At 31.7% G+C, this 11123-nt stretch overlaps 1 protein-coding gene across 2 annotated transcripts; it reads right to left on the bottom strand.

Moving 5' to 3' along the window:
- Window positions 1–657: 657 nt before the first annotated feature.
- On the bottom strand, window positions 658–8431 carry LOC148549185 (E3 ubiquitin-protein ligase RGLG4-like). 2 transcript variants are annotated; one of them, XM_088496536.1, is made up of 12 exons: window positions 7664–8431; window positions 4225–4309; window positions 3705–3845; window positions 3479–3592; window positions 3048–3145; window positions 2885–2964; window positions 2456–2561; window positions 2236–2363; window positions 1829–1955; window positions 1266–1322; window positions 858–947; window positions 658–786 (listed from the first exon to the last, which is right to left on the bottom strand). In XM_088496536.1, the coding sequence occupies exons 1-11, from the start codon at window positions 7991–7993 to the stop codon at window positions 861–863; spliced, it is 1353 nt and encodes a 450-aa protein (XP_088352662.1). In that variant the 5' UTR covers window positions 7994–8431; the 3' UTR covers window positions 658–786; window positions 858–860. The 2 variants fall into 2 exon arrangements, with proteins under 2 accessions (XP_088352662.1, XP_088352661.1); XM_088496535.1 differs by having other exon boundaries at window positions 658–947.
- Between the last annotated feature and the right edge of the window lie 2692 nt (window positions 8432–11123).

Here is an 11123-nt window from a genome sequence, read left to right as displayed (position 1 = left end):
TTCTGTTAGCCTGGGTACCAGAACAGGAATTTTCTGAATGGACTTGAACTTGGAGTGTCGTATATTCATCAGCGTCTGTATACCATAAATAAATATAGCGTAATATATCTCATTAGTCATTTGTACGACTTATGGATTGTATAGCAGTTGTTACTCTCTCTTCATGTTTATATGAAGCCGTAGCGACATTATGTAATATACTTTGTTTAATTTCATGCTTACGTATATTTCGGTATATTTATCTATTTTACTAACTCACGCAAACGCATAACATTACATAAACCCGCTAACCACGAGTGCCACAAGCTCAATATTATATAACTAAATACAGAGTATAAAGTCTCATAGATTGACCAATGAGTAATATTCGACGATTGGTATTTGTCATGACTTGTTAAAAGTTGAGTCGTAACACATGACCAAACTAGACTAAGCAACGTTCTTAATTTTTCGAGTTCGACCAGCTGATTCGGTTGAAGTGCCAGAACCATGACCATATGCCATTAAACATCTCAATTTAACAATTAGATTGATAAAACTTATAATGTGTAGAGTTATTTATTTCACGACGTAAATGTGACCAGACATAAGGAATGGGTGAGGATTCTAATTGAAATGAACTACTACTGAGGCAGCAAAAACATGAACAAGTTAGAATTTTGCACAAACACATCCACACTTCGGCACACTGAAACCATCCTTGAAGAAATAACAAGCTATCATGTTACAACAAATAAGTTCATTTTCTAAGAACCTAATAAGCCACACCATCATCATTCATCAACACTTGCAAGGCATTTATCATACACATCCTATATTTTATATACAATGTTATAGAATTTTGATTTTGATTCTACTAATCAGCCAGTGAATACCCTGAGACGACTAGTGATCCTCTCACGGCATATGGGACAATTACTTAACCTTGTTGCACAATCTCTGCAAGTCTGCTCCCCCAACAAAATATATATATATATATTGTTAGAACTTAGAAGTTAAAACCACTATCAATAAATAACTCTAACATGCCTTAATGTTGTGTTTGGCATGTATCTCGGATAAAATGTATAAAGACAATATAAAGAGACAAAATAGGTTGTTTTAAATCAAGTCATTTTATCCCATAGTAATATTTTGCCAGTCTCTATATTTATCTCATTCTTCAAACAAAGTTATATAACTTCTAATGTCTTTGCATTTTTATCATGAGAAAAATATCAAATAGAGCCTGATGAAAAAAAGAGTTAGGTTTTAATGAGGCTCACCATGTGGCCACATCCAAAAGCCAGTTCCTTTGCATTAGTGAGACATACGGGGCAGGCCTACAAAATTCAATTGGTTGCATAAATGATAGAGCATGCAATATTTGATGATACAAGAGAAGACCCTGCTATGTGTTCATGTATTTGGGGACATGATTCTAAATTTCTAATAATTATCTCAAATTCTCTAACTGGGATGTTATGGAATATTGTTAGACTCATTTGTTGGAATAGTGTATCTTTTCAAACTGCATTCCTTTTTCTTGCTTATGTCTGATCCTATGTAAATAATAATATACCAATGCCAACGCATGACAGTTTATGCAGAAATTTCTTTTTATCCTTTTTTTTTTCTGAAGAATAACACGAAACTAGTCATCAAGCAACTGCGAAATTCAAAGAAAAAGTAAAAATTGTTCGATGAATAACTAATTACTATGCGGATTTTTTTTCCTCAAGCCTTCACATTACTTGTACCCAAAGAAAATCAAACCTATGTCTTATCTTGTACTCATCTTAACAACGTTGACTATGAGATTGCTCATGGAAGTTTCAGTTAGAAATACCGTTTGGTTTCGATCATCTGCTGTTGATGTTTGTGCATTGCTCATTACATGAACAGGGGGAGCCGGTCGGGAATAAGGAACTGGAGGAGGCTTCGGAACTATTTTCTTCGCTCTTCCTCTTACACGTCTGTTGTCCAAACTCCAAAGAGACAAATCCTTTCAGATATTCAGTTAAACAAACATAGATCTAAAAAATATAGACTGAAGTACCAAAATTACCCACCAAAGATCATGTCGCTGACAATTATTTGTGGAAGAATACAAATTCAACAAGAAAATTGATCACTTTTAGTTTTTGGGTATATATAGAGGGCAAATTTTTGTACTTTGATGGGTAATTTTGGTATAATATATAGCTTGCTGCTTTTAAGCTAGGAAATCGTACGCTAATGTGACAAGGATCATACCCAAGTATTCCAAATTCAACGGTTGCTTTGTATTGGAAAGGGATCTCCATGAGAGCAGCTAGAGCAAAAGCTGCTTCTTTCTCAGAGGGGCCAATATTTTTAGACATTATGCCAGTGAAGTTAACAAACTGCATAAAAGGGTAAGTAGGATATTTTCATTGCGACAGAGTGCTGGCAAAGAATGTAGACTATGCGAAATTTTCAGCTGCAAGTTCTATACCTGAAAATTGTCGAAACCACGCGCCGGTATCTTGTCATCAAACTTCTGCATGTCTTCCCATGGACCATCACCAACCCCAACCAGAATAATTGCAAGGGGGTATTCACTGATATCAGATATTAAATATTTTTTAAAAAGGTAAAATAAAATAAAATTACTGTTATTCAGCAACTGCATTTTCTTTTAGGCAAAGCCAAGTACTGATGTGGATGATTAAATGCTAACGTCTCTAAGCATGATTTAGCCTATCAGCATGTAATCGAGAAAACTAATCATAGGGAAACAAAATACAAAATCACCAATTTTACATTACTAAAATTGTTTAAGGCTAACAAAGGCTAATCAAAAGATTGGAAACAACAAAATGGTATAAGCATTAATAGGAATGCTGTAAGATTATCAATCAGCGTTTTAGCTATCTATGTCTACCTTGCATCAACTATAGCTTTGATTGTCTTCTGTTCTTGAGGACTCAGTTCTCCATCTTCAGTGTTGACACTCCTAGTAACCTTACAAATCAAACAAACTCATATGAATAAGATTAGAGACACATGCAAACACATAACATAATGAGGTAGCATTAACTATGTACCTGCCCATCTGCAATGATAACCAACACATGGAATTGGCCGTGATTTTTCTCAACAATGTCTATTGCAGCCTCGATTACAGGAGCATAAGAAGTTGGTCCTGCAAACAAAAATGAAATCATTTCTTCAGTGACAAGTCTAGCAACCAAACATACTGAACTAAGGCCTCGTTTGGCATTTGGTAATTGTCTCTAGACAGAAATACAGAAAAACGGGAAAATACAAACCTATTTAGAGAATGAGACAAATACAGAAACAGGCAAAATATTCTACCCAAAAGATATAGACAACTAGAACACCAAGGACAGTGGAGACAAGGATATAGACAAGAAGACAACTTTTTGGTCTTGTTTTTTATCCTGAGACACACACTAATCATGACCTAACTGATTGTAACAAAAACACGCTTAAAAAAAGCTACATATGAAACAACCTGAAAGTTTCAAGTTTGGAACTATTTTTTGGTAGCACGCAAGAACTTCCTCAAAACCATGACAAGGTGTATGATCACTGTGAAAGCTAAACACTTCTTGATCATGGGTTGTTGCTGCACAATAATAACAAAAAAATAAATAAGTAAAATTGAACAAGATGTCAAATTGATTAAACTTGTCAATTTTTCTTATCATGCAAGGTTTAATACAAAATTTAGGACTTACCATCACCAAAGCCAAAACATGGAATCAAGTTATCATCATCAAAGGGAGCCAAAGTCTTGCCAACAATAGAGATGGCCTTCTCATAGGGGTTTGATGTGTCTCCAATGGCATGCAGGCTTCTATTGTTGAATGAGATTCTGCCTTCAATAACAACATGGATGCATTGGCTTCATAATAAGTTAATAACCCAACAGTTAAAATGAAACTTATTCCAAAATGTTTAAAAAATTATGATCCAAAACCCATATTTTATTTTCTCATGTGAGAAACCATAGTTCTTTTTGGCCTCCCAAAATTTTCTATACACGATGCAATGGATCATGAAATTCTTAAATTTGGTTCCTATACCGTGCCAGATTAGGATTCTCTCAAGGTTTAAAATAACACTTATCCTCATGAATCTTTTTCTATTACTTATTATTTATTCTTTTGGCTTTCTTCTATTTTACTATATATAGTAATTGAATCAATCGTGAAAATATGAACATGAGAGGATCCAAATCTATGTGGTACAACCTACCAGTCCATTCATTGCTTTTTGTGAAATCAATTCCAAGGATGAGATTTGATGATTCTAGACCTTCTTTCCTTAAGGCAGTTGTAACCTGTATACGTAATCAGGTAATTGAGAATTTTATTACTGCTACTGGATATATATATATATATATATAAACACAATTTAGGAAATATTTTGTGTGCTCATTATATATCATCTACACTAAATTGACACATTTTACGTTATCACTGAATTTAGATGAAGTGTAAGTCTGATGCCTCATCTAACCATGAAAGAATGTGTGCCAATTTGATGCGAGATTCATTGAACACAAATGATATATTAGAAACTTTATTTTATTTATTTATTTTTTTAAAAGCCTATGGAGAAGAAATATTAGAAAATTTGAACTAATGAATAAGGTTAAAACCAAATTTCAACCCAAAACCTTTAGTTAACGAATTTATGAATTATGAGCCGTAGATAATATATATCTCTCTTAATCTATTTTCAACCAAACTCACATTAAGGAAAAATAAAAATTCAAGTTACAAACACACCCTAAAGCCGGAGAGCGTTATATCTTGGTGATGATAAAAATAATTATTATTAAATTATGGATTGTGTTAAAATGTATGTCAACTTAAATTTCATAAATCATACATCAAAATAATCCAATAATATATATCTGTCTAAAAATGTATATGCTTTCTGGTTTCATTAAACATTTTTCACGAAGCATTATTTGGAAAAAGCAGCACTATTAATAGTGACTGGGAAGTTCTCACGAAGCATTATTTGGAAAAGAAGGTAATAAGTTAAGCATTAAAGCCAAGGTCCACCTCACTTTTCTTTTCTTTTCTTTTTGAGTAAAGTATCGTTTTTGTCCCCAACGTTTGGGGTAAGTACCAAATTGTTCCTAAAGTTTCAATCGTCCTATTTAAGTCCCTAACATTTCAAAACTGACTTAATGTTGTCCTGTCGTTAGAGATCCGTTAACAGAATTGACGGCGGGACAAAACTGAGACGATTTTGAAATGTTAGGGACTTAAATAGGACGAAAACGTTGGGAACAAAAATGATACATAGAAATAAATTTTAATTTTATCCTTCAATAATATTAATTTTTTACTATACATAGTATTCAATTATTTTTTAATCACATCTAAGTAAATTACACTTAATCATATTACTTTCATTTTAAATAAATTAATTTTTTTTTATAATTTTACTCTTAAAGATTTTTAGTTATCATGAAATATTTGTAGAATGACTAGTATATAAACTTGCAGAAAAAAAATATATATATACAATAAAATATAAATTATACCTTTTGTGTATCAAAATTCTTCAAAATTATAAAAAAATAAATTTATTTAAAATGAAAGTAACGTGATTAAGTGTAATTTATTTAGATGTAATTAAAAAATAATTGAACACTATGTATAGTAAAAAATTAATATTATTGAAAGATAAAATTAAATTAAAATTTATTTTTATGTGTTATTTTTGTCCCTAACGTTTTCGTCCTGTTTAAGTACCTAACGTTTCAAAATCGTCTTAGTTTTGTCCCGTCGTCAATTCTGTTAACAGATCCCTAACGGCAGGACAACATTGAGTGAATTTTGAAGGGACTTAAATATGACGATTGAAACGTTACTTACCCCAAACGTTGGAGACAAAAACGATACTTTACTTTTTCTTTTTTTTTTTAATGGATAATCAATTGGCAAAGTAACAGTATTATATTTAATATGTACACATAAAAATTCAGCCAACAAATCATTTATCATGTTCTTATGTATATATATTTTACATTTTAATATGTATTTTATAAGTGTAGCTGATTTGGTAGTTGATTTTTGTTTTTGTGTACTTGCATAGTTGATATTTGATTTCAGCCTCACTAAACATACTTGGCAAAAAGGACAAGGAGTTTTAAAAGTGACAAAACCTCAAGGTCAATCCTTTTAGTAACAAGATTTGGATGATACTGGTTCCCAAACGGCCAATCCCCATTCCCCACCAAAAAAGAAAAAGAAAAAATAACATTATTATACCCCTGCATGGTGTTTTAAATAGAAACATCCAACAAGTTAAATAAAGTAAGTGACTGAAGTAAGCTTGACCCACAAAACGCGTGTGTACCATGCTATGAGATTGAGAAGTAGAGATAATGGGGGATGATGCACGATGCATGATAGAATATGGTTGAAGCTTGATTGAATGGAAGAACATAAATATTGGTTCATTCTCATATGTATAAAGGTACAAGCAATTAAATAGAATCCAACATTTTGTTGAGGTTCAAAATGGATTAAGAAAATCCTAATTTTAAAAAAAAAAAAAATTCTAATTCTGAAGAACAAATATACTTATTCAAACTAGATATCATGCTAATAAATATTGAATGATTCTAATAAAAGACCAAGAAAGATACTTAGAAACACAAAAAAGTAAGTTTCTGCCAAAATTTAGAATTTAAGTTCACCTATCTCCGTTTGACAATTTGGTATACTTTTAACTTCAAGAGATAAAATTTGAAATTTGAAAGCAAGAGCCAAATATAAAATCTTGTTTACTTCAAAAGTTGTGGGTTTTTAATATAACAACTTTGAAAGACGTGAAAGACATGTTAGCCCCTAACAAATTTTTTATTTTATTTATGTAAAAAATTGCAAGACAAATTAAACATAAAAATAATTAATTAATGGTTATATCAAGAAATAGTTATAAAATTAATTCAATTCTCAAACATAGGATTAATATCTTTACCTTGGTAACAAAAAGTAGATGGGTGTTAAAAAAATTGAAATATTTATAAGATTTTGAACTTTTCAATTATATTAAATAAAATACCAAAAAAAAAAAAAATCATACTTCAACTTTATTAATGCTTTTTTGGGTGGGGGGGGGGGGCTTGACTTTATTGAGCTACTAAATTTCTACCACATAAGTCACCCAACAAAAATTATACCACATAAAACTGCAATTTGACTTGGTCATCTATATTCCAATATTTTATACTAATCGGATTACCTCAAAAAATATCTCAGACTAAGAGTCAACTAAAAAATATCTCATAGCCGCATTTTAAAATCAGAAGATGAAAAAGAAAGAGACTTATTATGAGCCAAAACATATGATAGGTGAGAATGAATCAATAAGAGAATCATCAGTAGAAAAAGTTCGAAAAAACAGAGAAACTGGTAAATATTCTAAGGATGAATGTGATATAGGGATAGGTGAGACATTCATAAATTAATTAGTTTTATATAAAATTTTATCCATAAATCCAATTCTTGAATTTTGTTTTCACAATATGCATACAGATTAAACGGAAATAACAAAAAAGGTACACTAATAAGAGCATATTTTGATTAGGCAAATGTGTAACTTTTTCCCCCAATCTAACATACACTAAACATGTTAATGAGAAGGAATGAAGAGAAAGGAGCAAAACCTGTTCAAGAGAAGTGAAATTATCCTTAATCAAAGCATATTTCTTTGCTGCATCCTTCTTTCCCATGGCTGCTAATCCCTCCTGTCCTGACTTATTTTGTGCCCTAGACATGGATTGTGCTTGTTGCGGTTGCGGCGGTGGCAGCGGCGGCAACGAAGGATACTGTGGTGGAGCTAACTGTCGCGTTGGCCTTAGTTGTGATAACGATAAAGGTCTATTGTCAATGGCTGAAGAAATATTATTACTATTATTTCTTCCACCACTTCCTTTGGTATTGTTTCTTGAAATTCGAGCACCACTATTTCTGTTTCTGGCTATAAGGTTGCCCATGACATCTTCCACTATAATAAAGACGTTATAAGAGATGAATACATGTTTTTGTGTGCGGAGAGAGTGATTTTATAGTCAAAAGGAATATTGAAGGCAAAAGAAAGAGGAAGGTAGAGCGTCTATTTGAGACTTTGAGTGTGGAGCCGCTAGGTACTTCCTAGAAACCACTGGAAAAGGTCAATTTATTCTGATCTGATCAAAGAAATAAAGCTAAGTAGGGGAAAGTATCTGATTCTAGCTTACTTTGTTAGCTTGCTTGGGAGAACTTTTTTGAAGGTAATAGAAAGCTTTTCTTTAGTTTCTTGCCTAACACATAGGCTGAAGAACACAAAATAAATACCAAAACTGGCTTTGCGTGTCATACTGGTGTAAACATTAAACTCTGCATTTATCCTCTGAATCGGGAAGTGTCATTTGCATACTCATCTAGTCATGTATAAATTTATGAGAAAAAGATAAATATGTTCTAATCTTTTAAAATTGTAATAAATTAGTCTCTCATAAATTTGGACAATGTACTTATATAAAATAAAAGAGAGAAATTTTTATCATATTACAACATTTACAAAGTGATTACGTGAGTGTCTTTTTTTTATTATTATATAAACTGTGGGAGCTAGCCACGATTTTAAATTTGTGCATAAACTGTGGGAGACTGGAACCATTTTCACTTAGGAAAGTTTGAGCATAAACCGTAGCTGCTCACTACGGATTATGAAGGGAAATTGCGAGCCATAAACCGTGCTTGGTCACCACGGTTTATGAAGAAAAAGCTGTGTGCATAAATTAACCATATTATTTTCTCATATTATTTAAATCAATATACTCATATTATTTTAAATAAGTATATTCTTTTAATTTGAAAATAATATGAATGTATTTAAATAAAAAAATTAACCACTGGTATTTTTTAAAAATCGAATAAATATAATTAATCATATGAGTACAAAATAATACGAATACATACAATTTTATAAATCATTAATTTAAATTATATCTATTTAAAATTTAAATTACAAACTAATATAAATTTTATAATTTAAAAATCTAATTATTTAAATAAAATTAAATTGATTAAAATTTATAAAAATATACTAATACAATTTAAATCGTATTAAAATGTAAACAAGTTTGCTGAGTTCATAAACAAACTTTACATAAATAAATAAGTTTAGTCAATGTGATAGGTGAATTATGTATTTATATTAGTCCACGCATAAACCGTGGTAATTTAGGGAGTTTTATGATCATGCACACTTGCTTGGCTACTAACATTGGTTTTCTATCTTCTCTAGTGATAGTAATAACAATAATGAAACAATAACAATAATAATAATGACCATAACAATCATTACTAAGAAGGATAACAATCATTGCTTGGAAATGTTCAGATCTGCCATGGCAGATTCAAACTCGAGAACCATGGAAGTGGTGGATTCAGCTGGAAGAAGAATTAAGAATGGAGAAAAATCCGAATGAAAAAAGCACAGTAGCAGCAAACCTCTTATGGCAAATCTGGTTAGCAAGAAACGCCTGTGTATTTGAATGTAAAATCACCCCTTCAAGAACTATGGTGGAGATGGCCAGAAGAAGTGTGCGTGAGAGATGAGACCCTTAAATTTTTACTTTACCTCTTTAGTTTTCTTATGCTTAAGTCATTTTATTAAAGTTGGAACTTCCTATTCTCTTTATTATAATTCTGCATGTAGTCCAAATTAGACCAATTTTCAATAATGAAATTGCATAACTTTGATAAAAAAAAAAATAACAATAACATCAATATGAATAATAATAACAATACCAACAGGAATAATAATATTAACAATAACAATAATAATAATACTAACAACTCCGAATAATAATAAAAATAAAATTATTAATAATAATAACAGTTATGTATTTATACTATTCTAAGCATAAACCGTGGTAGCCAACAGGGTTTTATGCACACAGCTTTTTCTTCATAAATCATGGTGACCAAGCACGGTTTATGGCTCGCAATTTTCCTTGATAATCCGTGGTTAGCAGCCACGGTTTATGCTCAAACTTTTCTAAGTTAAAACCGTTCCAGACTCCCACGGTTTATGCACAAATTTAGAACCGTAACCACTTTGCAAATGTTGTAATCAGGTATGAGTTCCATGAACACTGCTGCCAGGGCTCTATATTCAGCCTCAGTTGAGCTTCGACTGACCGTGGGTTGTTTGCTGCTTTTCCAAGACACCATATTTGAACCATAGTACACACAAAATTCAGTTGTAGATTTTCTATCATCAAGATCACTTGCCCAATCTGAGTCTGAAAAAGCAGAAAAACGTAAATCAGTGCATCTATGAAATTGCAATTTGAGCTCAGCAGTACCTGCCAAGTATCTCAGGACTCGTTTAACTGCAACCCAATGTTCTTGGCAGGGGTTGGACATAAATTGACTCAGTTTGTTCACTGAAAAACTGATATCAGGTCGTGTAATTGTTGCATACTGCAACCCGCCCACTTGGAGCGATATAAAGTTGGATTTTCAAAAGGAGTTCCAGCATTGGCAATCAATCTAAGAGAGCTTATCATTGGAGTCATACTTGGTTTGGATTCATTCATGCCAGCACGTGTTAGAAGGTTATGTATATATTTAGTTTGGTTCAAAGAAATTAAGGAAGAGGAATGTGTTATAACTTCTATACCTAAGAAAAAGTTGAGCTCACCTAAATCTTTCAATAAAAAGGTAGAATGAAGTTTGCTAAGAACAGTTTTTATTTCAGATTCGTTATCTCCAGTGACAAGAATATCATCAACATAAATAAGAACATAAATAGTAGAATTAGAAGTATATCTAGTAAATAGGGAAGGATCAGATTTTGTTACTGTAAAGCCAAAAGATTGAAGGGTGGAAGTAATTGTTAAGTACCAAGCCCTTGGGGCTTGTTTAAGGCCATAGATGGCTTTATTTAATTTGCATACAAGTTTAGGATTAGAGTGACAGAAACCTGGAGGTTGGGACATAAACACAGTTTCATGAAGAGTTCCATTTAGAAATGCATTGTGAAAATCATATTGTTGAATTTTCCAACCTTTTGATAAAGCAATGGTTAAAATCATCCTAATTGTAACTGGTTTTATAACAGGTGAAAAAATT

Source organism: Arachis ipaensis, chromosome B8, assembly GCF_059453495.1.
Source record: "Arachis ipaensis isolate K30076 ecotype BB chromosome B8, ASM5945349v1, whole genome shotgun sequence".
NCBI lineage: Eukaryota > Viridiplantae > Streptophyta > Magnoliopsida > Fabales > Fabaceae > Arachis > Arachis ipaensis.
Note: the sequence above shows the minus strand (reverse complement) of the source record. Positions and strands in the feature narration are given on the sequence as shown.